The sequence below is a fragment of the Podarcis bocagei genome (genome assembly GCF_964188305.1).
Source record: "Podarcis bocagei genome assembly, chromosome: 10".
NCBI lineage: Eukaryota > Metazoa > Chordata > Lepidosauria > Squamata > Lacertidae > Podarcis > Podarcis bocagei.
Window position 1 is genome coordinate 30,185,976 of NC_138135.1, and position 20,020 is coordinate 30,205,995.

The following is a 20,020-nucleotide window of genomic DNA, read 5'->3' on the forward strand; positions in this document are numbered from 1 at the left end:
AGCTGCAGTGTCAACACATTTGCCTTTTCTGAACTTCCAGCCACTTGGCTCAAAATGCCTTCCTCTTAAGCCAAAACAAATGAAAATGCACATCCTCAGCTAGCCATTTTCTACATGTCAATATTGAAGAGGCCCTGCATCTACATTGGACCAATCAGTCAATGAACCACCTTATATTATGATGTTGCTTAGCATTCCATGGTTCCTGTCATTAATTTCTGCGAAGAGTTGCCACCTTTCTTATCTGGCCCTGCTCCTGTACTTTTTTGCAGCATCTCCTACTTATTTTCAAGAGCACAATACCCTTAGTCTTAGTGGAACAGACCAAAGGTCTTCTGCCTATCCCAGAGATGGGGAACCTGTGACCCTTCAGATGTTGTTATCAATTCCCAACTCCCAACAATCTCAGTCAGCATAGCCAGTGGTCAGAGGTGATGGGAGCTGGAGTCTAACAGCATCCAGAGAGCCACACAAGTTCCCCACCTCTGCGTTATCCAGATGCTTCAGGAAAGCCTACAAGCAGGACGAAGACAATGACCCATTGTTCGTCCCCAACATCTGATACGCAGAGGTTGTACTTCTTCTAAACATCATGGCTAATGTCTTATATTTCTATAGATAAAATTGTAGTGAAAGGAACAAGATTGAGTCAGGCTCATTTCCTCCCTGCCCCGCCCCGGCCAGTTGACAATGCACTATTCATTGCCTTTTCTGATTCAATTATACTTTATTTTCTGAAAATGGCTCATCAGCAGTAGTGCAGATTTTAGACTCCGGGGTTACTGGTCTTAAAAAGCAGGCCTCTATATTACCAAATATTTTAGGTTGTTAGTATTTTGTTTAAAAATGAATTTATTTATTTTTTTAAAAACCCTTTGGTTTCTCTATTTGCAAAGCTGAGATACAAGTACAGTGGTACCTCGGGTTAAGTACTTAATTCGTTCCGGAGGTCCGTTCTTAACCTGAAACTGTTCTTAACCTGAAGTACCACTTTAGCTAATGGGGCCTCCTGCTGCCGCTGCGCCGCCGGAGCCCAATTTCTGTTCTTATCCTGAAGCAAAGTTCTTAACCTGAAGCACTATTTCTGGGTTAGCTGAGTGTGTAACCTGAAGTGTATGGAACCCAAGGTATCACTGTATCTCCCCATCCATCTTCCTGGCGGGGTTGGTGTGATAGGAATCATCCCCATTGTACACATGGTCACTCTTGCTCCAAAGTAAACATCAGGGGGTTAATCAGGAAAAACTGAGGATCTCATTGTGTGCTGGAACAAAGAACATGGCATTTCCTGATGCTTCAGGGTTTTTTTTGGGGGGGGGGCATTCCCAGCTGTACCCAGAGATGCCAGGGACTGAACCTGAGGCTCCAAGGCAGATGCTCTGCTACTGAGCTATAGTTCTGAAGGGTGGGGAACACAATTAATAAATGAATCATCATATTGATTAAAAAAAAATACTTAATGCACCGAAAAGCTGTTTCTCCCCAGTGTTTGCATGAAAGCAGTGGCAGATATTCACGAGTCCTTGTACTAGTATTCCATACTTGAGAATATTCCAGGTTAACCTGACTTAGATGGAAGACAAGGAGTTAAAACCAGCCTGGGCAAAATGCCCAGGATTCTTGAGAGAGATGTCTCTCACTTGACATCCTGTTGTTGTGCTTAGTTGTCAAGCTGCGTCAGCTGACTCTCCCTCCTCCCTCCCTTTCCCAGAGGAGGAAGAAGAGGGACGGGTTCAGCTTCCTCATCGAGGGGAGTATGTGCGCGTGCATGTGCGTAGTGAAAGAGAAGTGTACAGTGAGGTCAGATGTTCCCCGGGCTGAGCACGTGACCTCGGAGCAAAAGTATAAAGAAAGATGCGGGGAGACCAGATGCCTAACTCAGTAGCTTCTCAAACTCTGGAGAGAAAGGGAGCAAGGAGCCGAGAGTGAAGAGGAAGGAAAGAAAGAGAGCGGCCGTAGGATAACAAAGCGAGGAGAATGGCACAGCGCTCTGAAAGGTGAGTGGCAATCCTGGGCTGGAGACAACCCTTCGAAGGAATTTACACAGACTCTCTCAGGTGTTACGATTAGCAGGGAGGAAGGGAGGGAGGCTCTTGGTAGGTCCAGCATCCTCGGAAGTGCGGTGTGTGTGTTGCCCAGGAGAGGGCATTCTCTGTGGCAGCACCCAGCACTGTTGGACGCCCTTCTCACCCAGATGTGTGCCGTCTGGCACCTTCATTGGTATGGCTTCCATCACATGCTGAGGATGCACCGCTTTACCTTGGCGTCTGGTTGCATATACACTGTACATCTTACACACATTATTTTTCCCGAGGAATCTCGGGAATCTGTACAGAACTACAGTTCCCAAGCAACAAACTATAGCTCCCAGGATTCTCTGTGGAGCAGTGTGTTTGAAATGTATGTCATTTTGTGGGACCTACCTCTGTTGTCAGATATTTTGATTTTGCTGTGGAATGGCTTCATTTTATTTTTCAAACTGGGACCGTGTGGTGAAGAGCAGAAGAAATCTCACGAATAGAGTACTTTTGCATTTGTACTTTTAGTGTTAAATGGCATCACTGTTTCTCTTGACGCCTGCATGCATGTAACAACTGACAACTGAGGCTAACGTTTAATGTGTATGAAGAATTAGACTACTCATGAAAGCTTATTATATCAATATACATTTCTTATTTGTTAAAGACTTTGTTGTTCAGAGGCATGCCACTTTTGGGGGGTGGTATCTGAATTGCATATTTCTAGTTGCATAGGCACCAAACATTCAGAATAGCTCCGCTCCCAAGAATCCTCGGAACCGTAGCTTGTTATAGATGTTGGGAAGTGTAGTTCTGTGGTGGGTAAACTACAGTTCCCAGGATTCTTGGAGGGGGGAAATGTGCTTTAATTATATGGTGCGTATGCAGCCCCTTGCTGAAGAACAAAGGGGTCCATTTTCTTGTCAGGATGTTAATTTATCCTGCTTTGCCACAGACTGCCAGTTTACTTCTGTGCAAAAGTGCTGGTATGTAAGATGCTTAAGTTAACACTGAATTCCCCCCCCCCTCTCCCACCAGAATGTCTCAGGACCTGTCAGAAGCCCTGAAAGAAAGCACCAAAGAGGTGCATGAGCAGGCAGAGACCACAGATTTCATGATGCGGTTCCAGAAGGGGACGATGTCACTTCATGAATTCAAGGTACTGTGCCTGAGTTTTTATTCCAGAGCGGGGGGTGGGGGGCGGGGAAGACTTTAAACACCTTGAAGAGTTTTGTTTTACAATCAAGTGGGATATACATTTTATGAAATCTGTCAATCAGTGACTTGCTGAACTACAACTCCCATCATCCCTAGCTAGCAAGGCCAGAGCTCAGGGATGATGGGAGTTGTAGTCCAACACTGGTCTAGAGAAAGCAATGGAAGGAAGAGGGGGAGGAGGAGAAAGAGGAACAGAAACCACCAGCAAATGATCCCTTCAGACCTCTGCCATGGCAAGAGCAATCTGAATTTCCCTTAGCAGTCCACTGGGGCAGGGGAAGGAAGTGGGGGGAAAGAGGGGAGAGGGAGAAGAGGAGGGGCAGAAAGAGAACAGAAGAGGGGGGCACACTGAGAGAGAAAAGGGGTGACAAAAAGAGAGAAGATTGGCTGTCCATCCCACTTTTTGCTCTAGCCCCCACTCACTACAGCTTTCCCCACTGCAACAGTGTGAGCCCTGACAGATCACTCCCAAGGGATTGTAGCTCTTGACAGAAAGATTTCCTAGCCCTTCTCTGACCTCACAGAAACTGCACTTTTTTCATTTCCTGGGCGTGTATTGCTGAACTGCTGTATTTTCATTCTGTTTCACGCCGCAGGCAAGGGCATAATTTTCTGGGTTCATTTCGGAACTTGAGCAAAATCTGCCTTCCAAGTGTGCCCATCTGAACTACTGGAACTAGCTTATTAAACAAATGCTAATGAGCTGAACCTTCTAGTATAACCAGTTAGAGGTAATTATTAGGCGTAAGTCCCAAATGAGGTGGCACGAAGCACAAACACAGATTGAGCAAAGCCGGGGGGGGGGGGCAGGAGGTAGCAGCAGCCATGGTGAAATTCTGGAGAGGTGACTTATACATTACCCAGCAAAAACACAGTTATAATTGCCATGAGATTTCCGTTCTTTGTCGATTGGCTGGTTTCTCTTACAACAGACCAATGCAGTGGGCAAGGAGAGCATAAAGATGGCAGGTCATAAAGAGTTGGTTCAACAATCCATTGCTTTCTGAAATTATACAGAGAGAGAGAGAGAGAGAGAGAGAGAGAGAGAGAGAGAGAGAGGTATTGAAGCAGAAGATACTGATCTCAACCATGAAAACCCAACCAATTTTGGTGCTTAGGAACATAGGGATGTGCCTTACACTGGGCCAGACCAAGCGCAGAACTGTTTACATTGACAGGCAGTCGTTCTCTATGGTTTCAGACGGGAAGTCTCTCTCAGCTCTATTTGCAGATGGCAGGGATTGAATCTGGCACTTCCTGTCCACAAGGCAATTCCTCTATCCCAAAGCTATGGCCCTCCATCAAGTTCTGAAAGATAATCAGTCATATAAATCCATGTCAAGGGAAGGCGATCACACAAATGTGGAATGAGAGAGAGAGAGAAACCATTTGACATGTGTCAAATTTTCCTCTTGATCACTTTGTGGAAGCTCACAATGGGCCTCTTAGAAGGCGACCGCTTCTCAGGTGTGTGGAAATCCAGGTCTTCAAGGGCTTTACCCAGTCGCCATCCGGGATGTGCAATAATAGCCTGCACTGCTGGTTGACTAAAGGGAAGTTTTGTGTGAAGGTATTTAGGGTGTGTTCATAAGGCAGTTGTGAACAGGCTCAGATGCACCATCTCTATTTGACCTTAGAATCATAGAATTGTAGAGTTGAAAGGGACCGTGAGAGTTATCTAGTCCAACCCCCTGCAATGCAGGAATCTTTTGCCCAGTGTGGGGCTCGAACTTACGACCTGGAGATTAAGAGTCTCATGCTCTACTGACTGAGCTATCCCAGCTCATACTCGTGGCTGCATCCCATTGTGCTGCTCTTTTGCCCAACTGTGCCATAATCATCACATAGAGTACAGGGATCCAGAATGGGACAGACAGTCCAGACAGCTAAACTAGTGCTTCTCACCCACAGTGCATGTCCTTTGCATTCTCCTTGCCTGCACAGATGCTGAACTGAGGTCAAAAGAAGCTGTAGAAGGGATGTGTTATTAGTCACAGTTACTATTGAGATGAATGGGAATCATGCAGCTATGAAACATAACTTCCATGTGAGAGACCTTTTGAGTGTGGGTCTCAAAATACTTTCCTCTAATGGTTGGCCAATGTGTTGCTGCACTGCCTTGCTTACTGTGTTTAGCTAGGCTAGGGTCACTTCCAGGCAACCTGTTCATCAAGCATTCATCTTGAATTGTTTGCACAAAGTTTGTGGGGTGGTTATATATTGGCTACAGTGAACATCTATTTGTGGAGTCGTTAGATGACCTTGCATCATGCAAATATTACTCCAGAATTTCCAGTTCATTTCTTCCCACCACTTACCTTGTGGCAAAATTATCGGATTTGGAGGAGGGAAGAGAGAGAATGGGCTTTGTTCCATATTGACTGTCATGGTGCAATCTGAATTTACTGGAATGTGTTTGAACCCACAACATATCAACAGTCTGGAAGCACCTCAAATCTTTCATGGAACTTGGTTAATGTTTAAAATGTATTTAGTTGTGTGTGCGTTTTGTATTTGCAACAGGGACAAAAAGTACTTTACCAGAGAGTTTGTAAAGCAGCAACGTAGAAATAAGTCCAATTGCTTCTATAAAAGGAAGGTGCTGGTGGATTTGACAGATTTGCTGTGTTGTATCCAGTGGTGGCTTTTTGCTGATGGAAAATTCACCTGCACAAGGTGGGGCCCTCATAAGAAGAGCCCAAATAGATCTGACCAATCTATTTCTCAACTAGTCCAGCTTCCTGTTCTCACAGTGATCAACTGGATGCCTATGAGACGCCTACAGTAAGGTTACCAGACGTTCCTGTTTCCCAGGGACAGTCCCTGGATTTACAAATCAGTCCCCATTCAAAATCCAATTAAATTGAAAAGTGTCCCTGGATTCATTGAAAAAAATCTGGTAACCTTAGCCTACAGGCAGCATCCAAGTGCAGCAACAACTTAGTTTTTATCATTCCCCCCTACCCACTGCGACCCAAAGTTAAGAGAGATCAGTGGAAACTGGGTGCCCCATCTTGTGCAAATGGAAATGTTTTCTGCTAAGGCAAAGCCAGCATTGGATGCAGTGGCGTAGCGTGGGGGGTGCCAGGAGTGCCGGCCGCACCGGGCACAACATTTGGGGGGGGCGCGTTTGGCTGGCCCTCCTCGAGGAAGCAGGAACCCCACTGTCCTCGGACCTCCTCCGAAGCCTGGCGGTGGGGCGGAGAGCAGTGGCGTAGCGTGGGGGGTGCAGGGGGTGCACGCCGCCTGCCATGCCGCCCTGGCTGCTTCAACCGCGTCCGACAGCCGGCTCGAGGCTCCTTCCGGCCGGGTCTCCCGACGGGGCGCTGCGGGCGGAGGCTCCGGCACCAAGCGCCACGCCGCCCAGGCTCGGGTCGCTGTCTGGACGCGCGCAGCCCGCCAAACGCGCCATCGGCGGCGCTCTAGTGCCTGCGTGCCAAGACCGCCCACCCGCCCCGACGGCCCCCCCCACCCGCGCCGGAGGCCGGCCGACGCACTGGCCCCAGAGCCGCCCCCTCCCCACGCCAGAAAGAAGCCCCCTCCCCGCGCCAGAAAGAAGCCGCGTCGGGACTAGCCGGGCCGGGGAGGGAGACCGAGAAGGCTGCGCCGCGACGCCCAAAGACGCGCGTCTTGGCGCAAAGGGGCCCGCGGCACCCAGACGCGGAAGGGACCCTCTCCCCCTGACCCGCCACTGAACTGCAATTTCCAGCTCCCTTGGCAAATCCCAGTCCCCAATCCCCAAGATGCTTTATTTGAGGCAGGGGTCCTTTAATTGCAAAAACAACACCACGGAGGGCAGTAGTCACCACGACGTTTGCCCCAGAGTAGAGCCGTCAGTATTAATGACCATGGTTAGGGGTTAGGGGGCGCAAATTACTTGCCTTGCCCCGGGTGCTGATAACCCACGCTACGCCACTGATTGGATGGTATGGCCAGCCCTGCACTCCATGTTTAAGCACATGGAACTACTGCCATCCCATCTAATTCACGTCTGAGGTGCCAAGGATTGAACACAATAGGTTCTCTGCATAGAAGTGTATACTCGATTCTGACCAAACTAAGCCTCCTGGAGCACAATATACATCAGAGCACAGTATACATCAGGAGGCTTAATTTGGTCAGAATCTAGTATATGCTTCCAGAGTTAATGCTAAATACATGAGAGCCAGTGTGGTGTAGTGGTTAAGAGCGGTAGGCTCGTAATCTGGGGAACCGGGTTTGCGTCTCCGCTCCTCCCCATGCAGCTGCTGGGTGACCTTGGGCCAGTCACACTTCTTTGAAGTCTCTCAGCCCCACTCACCTCACAGAGTGTTTGTTGTGGGGGAGGAAGGGAAAGGAGAATGTTAGCCGCTTTGAGACTCCTTAAAGGGAGTGAAAGGCGGGATATCAAATCCAAATCCAAACATGACTTCTGGTAAATGAGCCACCATAGCCACTAGAGGGCCGTGAAAATTTGTGTCCTGGGCTTTTTAGACTCTTCTACCCATGTACTATCTGAAACCAAAGGGGCACATTGGTTGCCAGATGCAAAATATATTGGCATTATTTTCAGCTCTCCTACCCCACTCTATGGCAAAAGGAAGACTTTGCAGCTAAGCTTCTCCCCTCCTCTCCATCCTTTGTTTCAGCTGTACCTGGCTTCTCTCTACTACGTCTATGTTGCCCTGGAGAAAGAGTCTGAGCGGAATAAGGACAACCCAGTCTATGCCCCTGTTTATTTCCCAAATGAGCTCAATCGCAGGGCAGCTTTGGAGGAAGACTTGGAGTATTTCTATGGCCCCACGTGGAGGAAGGAGATCCAGTGTCACGAGGCAACTCAGAAATACGTGGACAGGCTACACCACGTGGGCCAGTACGAACCTGAGCTTTTGGTGGCCCATGCTTACACGCGATACTTGGGAGATTTGTCCGGGGGTCAGATTCTGAAGAAGATCGCCCAGAAAATGTTTCATCTGCCCAGCACTGGAGAAGGGCTGTCGTTCTTCAACTTCCCTGGAGTCACCAACATCAGCAAGTTCAAGCAGCTGTATCGAGCGCGGATGAACAGTCTCCCCATGGACTCAGCTACTGAGGAGAGAATACTTGAGGAGGCCAAGAGATCTTTCCTGCTGAATATAGAAGTGAGTAATCAGCTAGCTACACAGTCTTGCCTTGAGGCCCATAACTCTCTTGAAAGTCACAATAACATTTCTGTTGACACTCTTAGGAGATGGTGAACATTTCTAAGAGCTGACCGAGCTTCTTCTGATTAGAGATTTATTTTTGTAAGGTGAATCAGGGTCATTGAAATAAGGCATTTTTTTTAAGTAGGATCAATTACAAAGCAATAAACTAACATTTGACTTATGTACAGCTTTTCCTTAGCCTCAGTGTTGAACAAAAAGAGAAAAAAATAGGAGATGATTATGATATTGGTAATGGGGTTATGGTAGAAGCCAGTCTGAGAACAAAAAATGCAGGCAGCTGTATTGGTCTATTAGAAAAAATCCAAACAGAAACAGTGTCATAAATACCTAATACTTGTTCCAGTCTTAAAATGTTAATTCGGAACATTCTTTGCAGGCTACATCAACTTCCCTGGGAGTTAGCCCCATTAAAATCAGTGTCACTTACATCTAAATAGACATTGATAGGATTGAACTGTAAGGCAGAAATCCTAACTCCACTTACTTGGAAGTAAGCCCCACTAAATTAAGGATAATTGAGTAGACATGGTTGCTGTAAGTTACTTTTACATCCATAGGATCACAGGTTATACGAAGGTTTGCCGGGACAAAAAGTGGTGGGCACAGTACTTTTGAAAATTCTAAAAGGCAGCAGCTATTTAAGTCTGTCCTGATTGGTCTTTGAGTTTGTTGACAGGCTATGATGTATCTTGAGTCCGGCTCTTCCAACCTCCAAATTAATTTTAAACAACAACAGGATCAACATTTGTCAGCGAGCATTTAAAAACTAAGTACATACGCAGGAACGCGGGTGGCGCTGTGGGTTAAACCACAGAGCCTGGGACTTGCCGATCAGAAGGTTGGTGGTTCAAATCCCCGCGACAAGGTGAGCTCTCGTTGCTCGGTCCCAGCTCCTGCCAACCTAGCAGTTCGAAAGCATACCAGTGCAAGTAGATAAATAGGTACCGCTCCAGCCGGAAGGTAAACGATGTTTCTGTGCGCTGCTCTGGTTTGCCAGAAGTGGCTTAGTCATGCTGGCCACATGACCCAGAAGCTGTATGCCAGCTCCATTGGCCAATAAAGCAAGATGAGCGCCACAACCCCAGAGTCAGCCACGACTGGACCTAATGGTCAGGGGTCCCTTTACCTTTACCTTTACATACGCCTGGTTTATTATTTCTTTCCCTCTCCAGAAGGAACTAAGAAGTTCCAATCCCATTAAGATCAAACTTTCTTCAGTCTGGAGGGTTTAAACTAAAGCTAGCTCACTTTTTGTTTGGCTGCACACACACCAACCACTTAAAGAACATCCTTCACAGAGGATCTTAGGAACTGCAGTTTACCCTTCACAATGCTACAATTCTTAACTACACCCTTAACAAACTACAGTTCCCAGGATCCTAGAGGGGAAATGTGTGGTGTGTACACAGCCTACCTTGCTGATGCAACTAGTGCTGTCCCTACATCTTTCTTCATTTGCAACTTACTCACATAGGGATATGGACACACATGTATGCAAGAACCAGGATTCATACCCTTTGTACAGTATATGCACTGGAAGATTTGATAGGTGTTTCTCAGCAGGTTTATAATGAAAGGTAGATGTTCACATGCTCCAATATAAAGATGAAAGCAAGTGAGGAAGACTGGAGGACCTTCAGACTTTATTAAGATGGGTGGTGGTGGTGGTGGTGGTTTGCAAAATCCTACAAAGGGATAAAGTGCTTTTCAGTAATGAAACGGTGATCTATCTCAGGTGTTCAAGGAGTTGCAAAGACTGACAAGCCAAGGGCAAACCACAGAAAACCTCCGCCTTGAGGAACCAAAACTAGACCTCCACACAAGAGGAATCAACAGAACTCACAGTAAGATAACTTCTTAATTTGAGCCATTCCTCATCTTCTAGCCGCACCAATTGCAGCAATCATCCTAGGAAGCTGCCTTATCAGAACACTGATCCATTTAGCTTAGTTCTTCCCATTACAATGCCTGGCAGCAGCCCTCCAGGGTATCAGGTGAGCTACAGCACTTTCCCAAGACAGATATTTGTGCTGGCATGGGCCTCGCCATCAGGGGCAGCCATTTGTGATGCCCATGACAGGCAGTAGTAACTTGGCTTCTGACCCTGCCTACTATGCTCCCAAGGCAAGCTCCCTTCCTTTTAGCTCCGTTTCCCCTTGGATCTTCTAAATACAGTGGTACCTCAGGTTACAGACTCTTGAGGATAGACGCTTCAGGTTACAGACTCCGCTAACCCAGAAATAGTACCTTGGATTAAGAACTTTGCTTCAGGATGAGAACAGAAATCGCGCAGCGGCAGTGGGAGGCCCCATTAGCTAAAGTGGTACCTCAGGTTAAGAACAGTTTCAGGTTAAGAACGGACCTCCAGAACGAATTAAGTTCTTAACCAGAGGAACCACTGTAATGGAAAGAGGAATGATTCCTATCATAGCCACTTTCCATTAGAAAATGTGTATGGACCCTACAGTTATCATTAATAAATTCTTATGAGGTGCTTCAGTGTTGTATATATATTGAAAAATAAGAAAGGCTCACAGCCTCAGAATCTAATATACATGATATAAAAGGAAAAAGGAATGGGGTAGGAAGAGGAAAACAAGCACTGAAGCAACTGCGGCTCCATAGGCTACCAGGTGGGGTCAGATGGATGTCCCCTTTGCCATGATGAACTTCCTAAGAGGCAGGGGGTGCAGCCGCCTAAGGGCCCCAGGACACCTGGTTAGTTGAAGAGGCCAAAGTGTTATTTTAAAAGTCTCTCCTTCTCTCACAATCCCTCCTTCCGCCCAGCTCCCTAGGATTTCTGTGCTGCAGAATGCACAGCACAGTTCTTTAAATGAAATAAGATTCCACCTTGCTGAATGAGATTTATGCCTATAGATGCACATGTAGGGCTGTAAGCCTTACAGTTCTGAAACGCAAAGTCAGAAAAGTCGCTATGCTGGCTCTCCCTTTTGCTTTCTGTAACCCCCCGCTTGCAAGGCTGTGTCCACCCAGCTGGCTCAACTGCATCAGCGCTCTGTAATATTATTTGGTGGCTGCTCTGCTCAGTGTACCTGCCTTGCACCCAATGATGTCATCAGCGTGGCTGGAGCATTGCTGAATGTTCTAGAAACGAAGCTCCCAACCTGACCAATTTCCATTCTCTTAATATAGGTCCAAAGGAAAGTGACCGTGTGCAGATGAGGCATCAGCAGATGCTACCAAGCACGCCGCTCCTGCGTTGGGCTCTCGCCATCTTCTTCTTGGCAACAACAGTCGGTGTGGGCTTGTATGCCATGTGAGCAGAAGGAACCTTAGCCATGTCGTTCACCAGCACCTGCCTCATCCTGAACTAACAGTCCTTTTCCTTGTGGAAGAAAGCCTCCTTAGATGGCCTAGTTTGGTCGACCTAAGCTCAGCTCTTCTCACATCACTAACTTGACAAGTGACACAAAAAGACTCTTAAAAGACTTTAGAAAGTCAAATCAAATGCTGGTGCAGCAAACATTTCTAAAGATATTGAAATGCGAGAGGGAGCCATAAAGACTGATAACTTGCCAGCTGGGACAACTGAGGAATAAATGTTGCTCCTGGTACTTTGCCTAGTGTTATGTTATAGTACTGTCTACTGCAGACTTCAGCAACTTGATGCCCCTTCCCTGATATTTTGAACTACAAATCCCATCAGCCCTAGCTGCCACATGCTGGCTGAGGATGATGGGAGTTGTAGTCCAAAATATCTGATGGGCACAAAGCTGGTCCAATGTTGTGTTGCTTTCTTCTCCTTATCCTGAGACAAAAATGCATTGCTCAAACTATGATTTTATGTAATAATGTTTCTGTTTTATGTAATGTTGTTTGTTTTTGAAATGCATTTGTACCTCGGTCCTGTATTTTTTGGGGGGGAGGAATATATTCTCTTGCATCTGTAACTTGCCTTTTATAAATTATGTGCTCAATCATTAAACCTCCCTGTGAGTAGAATGAACTGTATCCTTCTGATTTTAATGTTTTAGCAAATCGTGAGTAGAGCGTTTTTCTTTTCCTGTGTACTATATTAACTGATGCTGAAAGGATATTGGGCTGATCAGCGCTCAGCCTTAAAACTAACTTACCTTTGTGTCTAAAGACAAAACTGTTGAATCTTTGTTTTTGTTTATTTTATTTCTTTTATTTCTATACTGCCCTTCACCCAAGGATCACAGGGCAGTTTACAATATAAAAACACAAAAATATTTAACATAGTAACAAACAAAATAAAAACCCACAATTTCTTATTTGGAAAAAAAACGCAGGCACGGTGTGCTCAGCACTGGTCAAGTTTGCACGTGACACTAAGCCATTGTTTATTAAATCATGGCTTAGCATTAAGTGCCCAGTGGCTTCACTGGTTTGTTTACTGCCAGCAAACCATGATCTGAATCCATGGTTTGCTGTTAATTTATGAACCTTGGCTGGTTTTAATGATAGTTTGGTATTACATGCAAGCCCATCACCCTTAATTAGCCATAGTTTGTTTAGCCACCCACACCATAGGCACTCATCAAACTACAAAGTCACAAGGCAAGAGCAGCTAGAAACATAACTAAATTTTGGAGAAACAAGTTTGCTTGATAGTCTGTGGGACAATTTGTGGTTAACTTGTAGTTTGTTAAGTCCATCGGTATTATTTGGAAATTAGTTCTTTGTAAAATCCCTGGAAAGCTAGGATTGACATCCAGTGTTTAGGAACAGGGTGATGTGTTGCTTCACAAGCACCTGTATTCAATAAATTTGTTTGGTAACCATAAATGTAATGTTAATGGCTATTGTGTATACTGGTTCATGTCTGTAAAGGAGGATTAGTAATTTGCAATACAGTCAAAACCTCTGCTCCTGAAAGCCTCCGTTTTGGAATGTTTCAGCTCCTGAACACCAAAAACCCGGAAGTAAATGCTCCGGTTTTTGAATGTTTCTCGGAAGCCAAACGTGCGACACGGCTTCTGCTTGAGTGCAGTTGTCAAACATTTCAGAAGCTGAACGGGCTTCCAGAACAGATTACATTCGACAACCGATGTTTGGCAACAGTTACTTTACCATAGTTTGGCCAAGGAAAATGTTTTGTTCTAAAATAAAGGACATAGCTGTCAACTTTCAGATTTGAAAATAAGGGATCAGCAGCCTCACCTGTCCCAGAGATAGTCTATGGGATATCTAACAATCTGGGATAGCAGTGGGAAATGGCGCTGAAATAAGGGAATTTCCCGCAAAAAAAGGGAAGGTTGACAGCTATGATAAAGGAAAGCTGAAGTTAATAAATTTCTAGGTTACCAAAGGAGAATGACAAAACACATAGCCAAGTGATGGTGTCTGATGTACAAACACTGCAGAGCTCAAACAACAGAAATTAGTTTACAAGTATTTGTACAACCAACAAATAATAATCCAGAAATCTTTCATACTGAACTATAGCTGCAATCCTAACATTATTAAATGATTATTCACATGACCATACCAATTGACTCTAATCTAAGTTTAATCACACAAATTAGTATACTCTGCCAGGTATATGACGGACACACAAATCGGAGAAAAACAGCTTGAATTCTTAACTCACTCTGCTACAGTTGCTGAAAGGTGTTGATCTGTCCCAAGTGGTCTTGACTCGAGTACACATCTTGAATTAACTCCTAAAGATATGGGGATTTCAACTTTAGATGCCAATTTTATTTCCCCTGCCCAAAATCTAATTGAAGATTGCATGCCTATTATATGAAACTGAGCAGCAGAAAACCCTAGGGAGTCATACCCTTTAGATTCTGTATTTACATGGATTTATCTAATTAAAGGGATGCGGGTGGCGCTGTGGGTTAAACCACAGAGCCTAGGACTTGCCGATCAGAAGGTCGGCAGTTCGAATCCCCGCGACGGGGTGAGCTCCCGTTGCTCGGTCCCAGCTCCTGCCAACCTAGCAGTTCAAATGCATAGGTACCGCTCCGGCGGGAAGGTAAACGGCGTTTCCGTGCGCTGCTCTGGTTCGCCAGAAGCGGCTTAGTCATGCTGGCCACATGACCTGGAAGCTGTACGCTGGCTCCCTCGGCCAATAAAGCGAGATGAGCACTGCAACCCCAGAGTTGGTCACAACTGGACCTAATGGTCAGGGGTACCTTTACCTTTATCTAATTAAAAAATAGTGGTTTCAGGATGGCGAACAGTAACTTTTGTTATTTTCCTATAAGAGATCATATGAGGAGACAACAATGCCTCAATCTGATTCTTTCCATTAACTCTTTTGTACTAAGTAACAGTACAGACTTGAGGAGGGCTAAGTGGCCACACCACAGTTAATATGCTGGAGAAGAGAATAGCATTTCGCCAGCGGCATGGCATCTTGAATGCTGGTAAAAAGCAATTTCACTGCAAAAGGGAGAACAGGCCATCAGGAAGCCCTGTAACTTCAGCAATCATTGTAAATTCACCCTGCACAGATAATTTCTTTACAAATGTTTTTGCACCTCTTAAGTCTTGTCCTTGCAGTACGTTTCCAGAGAACTAAAATTTGTAAGCACACTTCTTTAAAGCCAGCTCCACCTTCAGACGAGGCCTGAGCACTACATGTACGGAAGAATGAGGACTGTACAATATCAAACACCATTTGCACAGTAACATTTGGATGTTAAAAACACATCACATATTCTGTTGCAGTTTTGACACAATCCTGCCTGGTACACCAGTACAGTATTATTTACTAGGTAGCCTTTTATTAAAAGGTACCCCCTGCCGGTACGGGCCAGTCGTGTCCGACTCTAGGGTTGTGCGCCCATCTCGCTTAAGAGGCCGGGGGCCAGCGCTGTCCGGAGACACTTCCGGGTCACGTGGCCAGCGTGACGAAGCTGCTCTGGCGAGCCAGCACCAGCGCCGCACACGGAAACGCTGTTACCTTCCCGCTATAAAGCGGTACCTATTTATCTACTTGCACTTAGGGGTACTTTCAAACTGCTACGTGGGCAGGAGCTGGGACCGAACGACGGGAGCTCACTCCGCCGCGGGGATTCGAACCGCCGACCTTGTGGTCAGCAAGTCCTAGGCACTGAGGTTTTACCCACAGCGCTACCCGCGTCCCAGCCTTTTATTAGGCATTGTTATTTATTAAGCAGGATCTGGTATGGTTTCAAATTGGTAGGGGGGTGGAGGGTCACGTGTTGAATTTCCTGCATTGCAGGGGGTTGGACTAGATGACCTCCGGGTTGCCGTCGAACTATGATTCCATGAGTTCCATGGCTGACTGGGGGTTTGAACACTTGTAGCACCCTGCTTGTGGTTAACGCTTAGCTGGAATGAAATATTCAACGCAGCAATAGAGAAATTAAAATAATTATTTATTTGTCAGACAAATAAATGAGAGGCACAGTGGTATGTGGTTACCAAGCTCTGGCCTGGCCTCCTGCCATTATGGCCAGCACTTATATTCCCTTAATCCAGCCCCCTTTGCTCCTCCTGTGGCTGCCTCTGTCCAATCAGCCTAGTTGGATTTCCTATTGGCTGATTGCTATATCCAATCCTAAAAGATACACCCACATCCTCCTGTCCTTATATGGAACACAAACAGCTATATATTGTTACATCTATAAATGACAAATAAGCAGTAATATATCTTACATGTGTCTCAACAAGGAATCTTAATTACCAGCTCACCTCTTGCCCTCCCTGCCCTATTGCCTTCTAAAACAAATGGTTAATCTTAAATTTTTATCTTAAACATATGTCAAGGATCTTGAGTTTCACATCAACATTGAAAGATATCCTTCATTTGAAGGTTTCTAAACAAATGTCTGACAGCTAATATATCAGGACAGCATTTGATGGCGTCTTCCTGTCTAGCAGGGGGGGCTAAACTGCTGGCTGACTTAATTCCAGGATAAATACAACTCTTCTAGCATTTGTTAAATCCTTTGCATAATTACATTTAAGCCAATATATTTAATACACAACACAGGTAGCCTCTTAAAAGGAATAAGGTCTTTGTAAAGTAGAAAAGGGAACTCAGTATAAAACAGTTTCAGAAGAAACCTCTTTAGTTTACATCTTCCCCTTTCACCCTCCTTTCCAGCCTCAAAATAAAATAGGAAGAAGCTTCTTTTTCCCCAGCCAAGCCAGTTGCCTTTTCTCTCAGTTTAAGAAAGAAACAGTTTTAAAAAGACTTCCCAAAAAAGCCTCTCTTTCTCTGTCAGCTAGATGCTTCTCCCCATTTGCCTCTGGCCTTAGAAAATACAGCTCAAGGTTTAAGAGAGGCCCATGGTATCATTTTACTATTTGCCCATTCCTAATTATATTTATCTCTGCCTTTGTTATCTTCTGTAACATGTAGGGTCAGTGTCATTACTCAGTCTGTAATTTCAGCTTTTATGACTTTGAGAATTGCTTTCTGCTATCAATCAAAAGGGGCCCCTTGTCTAAGAGGAGGAAAACACTGTTTTCTTAAGCAGCTAGCCTTCTTGCCTGGCATGAAACGTTTGAAAATCTACTTTTGAAAATCTAAGCCCTCTTTAATATACAAGTCCTGATCAAACATTAATAAAATGCAGGCTTATGCCTGATGCCTCACACTCTTGACCTCGCTCACATACGGTAGCTTCATGGGCACAGGGGCAGTAGCGCCCCCCCCACTCAGCTTTGGTGGTCTGCAAGGGGGCAGGCCGCTCAAAGTATGGGACACATGAGGAAGGTGGCAGATTCAGCAGGTGAATCTCCACACAATACAATTTCCTCTATGGAGGGGAAAGCGCTGCCTATTTAGACTTCTGATTTCCCATACAGTTTTTTACAATCAAAAGAAGCCTCTGTGTCAATGTTGTGGGTGAGCATTGGGTGCCTGGGTACCTTCCATGTATACGAAGGGGTCGTGGTGGTGGTGGGAACCAGGGCCAGATTTAGGTTTGATAAGACCCTAAGCTACTGAAGGTAATGGAGCCCTTTATATGTCCAGCTGTCCTTTGTCAACAACAAATTGTTGCTGTTTTTTGTGTTAAATATATTGTATGCATCATCATCATTTATTATTTATACCCCGCCCATCTGGCTGGGTCTTCCAACAAAATACAATAGTCTATTAAACATTAAAAGCTTCCCTAAACAGGGGTGCCTTCATATGGTAATTTATGGACCTACAGTGGTGCCTCGCAAGACGAAATTAATCCGTTCCGCGAGTCTCTTCGTCTTGCAGTTTTTTTCGTCTTGCGAAGCACGGCTATTAGCGGCTATTAACGGCTTAGCGGCTTTAAGAAAAAGGAAACAAACTCGCAAGAACTCGCAAGACGTTTCGTCTTGCAAAGCAAGCCCATAGGGAAATTCGTCTTGCGGAACGACTCAAAAAACGGAAAACTCTTTCGTCTTGCGCGTTTTTCGTCTTGCACAGCATTCGTCTTGCGAGGTACCACTGTAATAGGGATCTAAAGCTATTTGCACATGCTGCCATACAACTAGTCCATGCAGAATGTAGGCACCCTATTTATAGAAATGAGCACACCAGTGAAATTTTAGGGAGCAGGCTAGCAGGCAGAACCCATTACTTACATCATAGGAGCCTACGCAACACCAAACACTGTTGCTGTATGTAGGTTTTTTATATATATATATATATATATATATATATATATATATATATATATATAGAAATCTACATAGGTTTTTTCTTTAATTTTGGGGGGGGGGGCCCAAGAGAGTGAGGCCCTAAGCTATAGTTTGTTTATCTTATACATAAATCCGGCACTGGGTGCATCTCCGCACAATGCAATTTCCTCTATGGAGGGGTTAAGCGCCGCCTATTTAGACTTCTGATTTCCCATGCAGTTTTTCGCAATCAAAAGAAGCCTCTGTGTCACTGTTGTTGGTGAGCATGGGGTGCCTGGGGACCTTCTATGACCCCCTTCTACGAAGGGGTCGTGGTGGTGGGGACAACCATAGGCGCCGACTCCATGGGGCTTGAGGGGGCCCGAGCCCCCTCAAAAATTCGTTTGGGGGGGCTCAGCCCCCCCAATAATCTCGGGCGGCGGTGGGCGCGTCCGCGGCTTTTATAGGGCGCCCGGCGCGCACCAGCTCGATAACGGGCACCGGCGCGGCGGGGGGCGCCGAGCCGGGGAAGGGGGCGGCCGGCCTGTCTCCTTGGCAACCCCATTGAGCAGCGCCGGCTCCCCCGGGAGGGCCATCCCCCCGCGCCGCCGATCGCCAACACCGCCGACGCTGTGGCTGCCCGAGCCCGAGCCTGAGCCTGAGCCCGACCCGGAGCCTGAGCCCGAGCCCGACCCGGAGCCTGAGCCCGAGCCCAAGCCCGTCAGTCAGTCAGTCAGTCAGGAAGGAAGGAGAAATGGGGAGGGAGACGAGGGAGGAAAATTGCGCGCAGGGTGAAGAAAGGAGAAGGGCGAACGAGACGAGCTTCCAACCCAAAAAAGGGCTGGAAGACTGGGAGGATGCAGGATCGGGAAAGAAAGCGACGCCTTCCCCGCCCGCGACGTCGCCCGCTTGTCATTGGCAGCGCAGCGGGCGCCCAGAGGGGCTGGGCACCGGCGCAGGGCCGCTCCGCAGCCGCGGAGGACAGCTGTGCGGCTAGCAAGGTGTGCCGCGTAGAGCGCGGCCCTTGTGTGGCTCGGTGGCCAGGCAAGCTCGGGCGGGGACCCCCATGCGAATCTAAGACGGGAGAAGAGGGCAGAGCAAAGGGGGTCCCTTCCCCAACCTCCGGCTCTGAGACTTCCCTGAGCCCCAGAAAAGCGAAAGGATTTTCTCTTCTTCTTTTTTTATAAATATTTTATTAAGGTTTCAAATACAAAGTTAGAAACATACACTGAAGAAAAAAGTAAAAGAACAAGAAAAAGAAAAAAAGAAAAAGAAGAAAAGAAAACCAACCATTCAACACATTTTTTATATAACTAACTGGACTTCCTCGCATCTCCCTTACCCTGCATTCTTTATAATAAAGATATCAGCAAATTATTACCTTGTTTCGTACCTTATTTTGTACTTTTCAAATACTATACCTCTAAATTTAACATACTTTTCATCAGTTACTTATATCTTAAATTAAACATAGTATTACCTTAGATTTTGACCTTTTCTTACTTAAAATATAATTTCCTGTTTCCCAAATCTAATTGCTGAAGCTATAGTTTCCGAATCGTGTAAATTTTTAACATTCATACAACTTATATTGTTTTTGTAAATAGTCCTTAAATTTTTTCCAGTCCTCTTCCGTTGTTTCTTCTCCCAAATCTCAGATTCTGCCAGTCATTTCAGCCAGTTCCATGTAGTCCATCAATTGCGTCTGCCACTCTTCCAGTGTGGGCAAATCTTGTGTCTTCCAATATTTTGCGATAAGTATTCTTGCTGCTGTAGTTGCATACATAAAGAAAGTTCTATCCTTCTTTAACACTTTCTGGCCAACAATGCCCAAGAGGAAGGCCTCTGGTTTCTTGGGAAAGGTATACTTAAATACCTTTTTTAACTCATTATAGATCATTTCCCAGAAGGCCTTCACTTTTGGACAAGTCCACCAGAGGTGAAAGAATGTCCCTTCAGCCTCCTTACATTTCCAACATTTATTATCAGACAGGTGATATATTTTTGCAAGCTTGACTGGGGTCATGTACC

The 20,020-nt window shown here is 45.8% G+C and overlaps 1 protein-coding gene across 1 annotated transcript; it reads left to right on the plus strand.

Moving 5' to 3' along the window:
- The first annotated feature begins 1,707 nt into the window (after positions 1-1,707).
- HMOX1 (heme oxygenase 1) lies at positions 1,708-12,385 on the plus strand. The gene is made up of 5 exons (XM_081211034.1): positions 1,708-1,997; positions 3,057-3,177; positions 7,865-8,356; positions 10,158-10,266; positions 11,576-12,385. Exons 1-5 carry the CDS (start codon positions 1,978-1,980, stop codon positions 11,701-11,703), a joined length of 870 nt encoding a protein of 289 aa, XP_081067160.1. The 5' UTR covers positions 1,708-1,977; the 3' UTR covers positions 11,704-12,385.
- Positions 12,386-20,020: the final 7,635 nt, after the last annotated feature.

Coding starts and splice junctions, on each gene's coding strand:
- HMOX1 (XM_081211034.1), top strand. CDS start 1,978: ATGGCACAGCGCTCTGAAAG. Junction 3,178..7,864: donor TGTCACTTCATGAATTCAAG/GTACTGTGCCTG, acceptor CCTTTGTTTCAG/CTGTACCTGGCTTCTCTCTA. Junction 10,267..11,575: donor AGGAATCAACAGAACTCACA/GTAAGATAACTT, acceptor CTCTTAATATAG/GTCCAAAGGAAAGTGACCGT.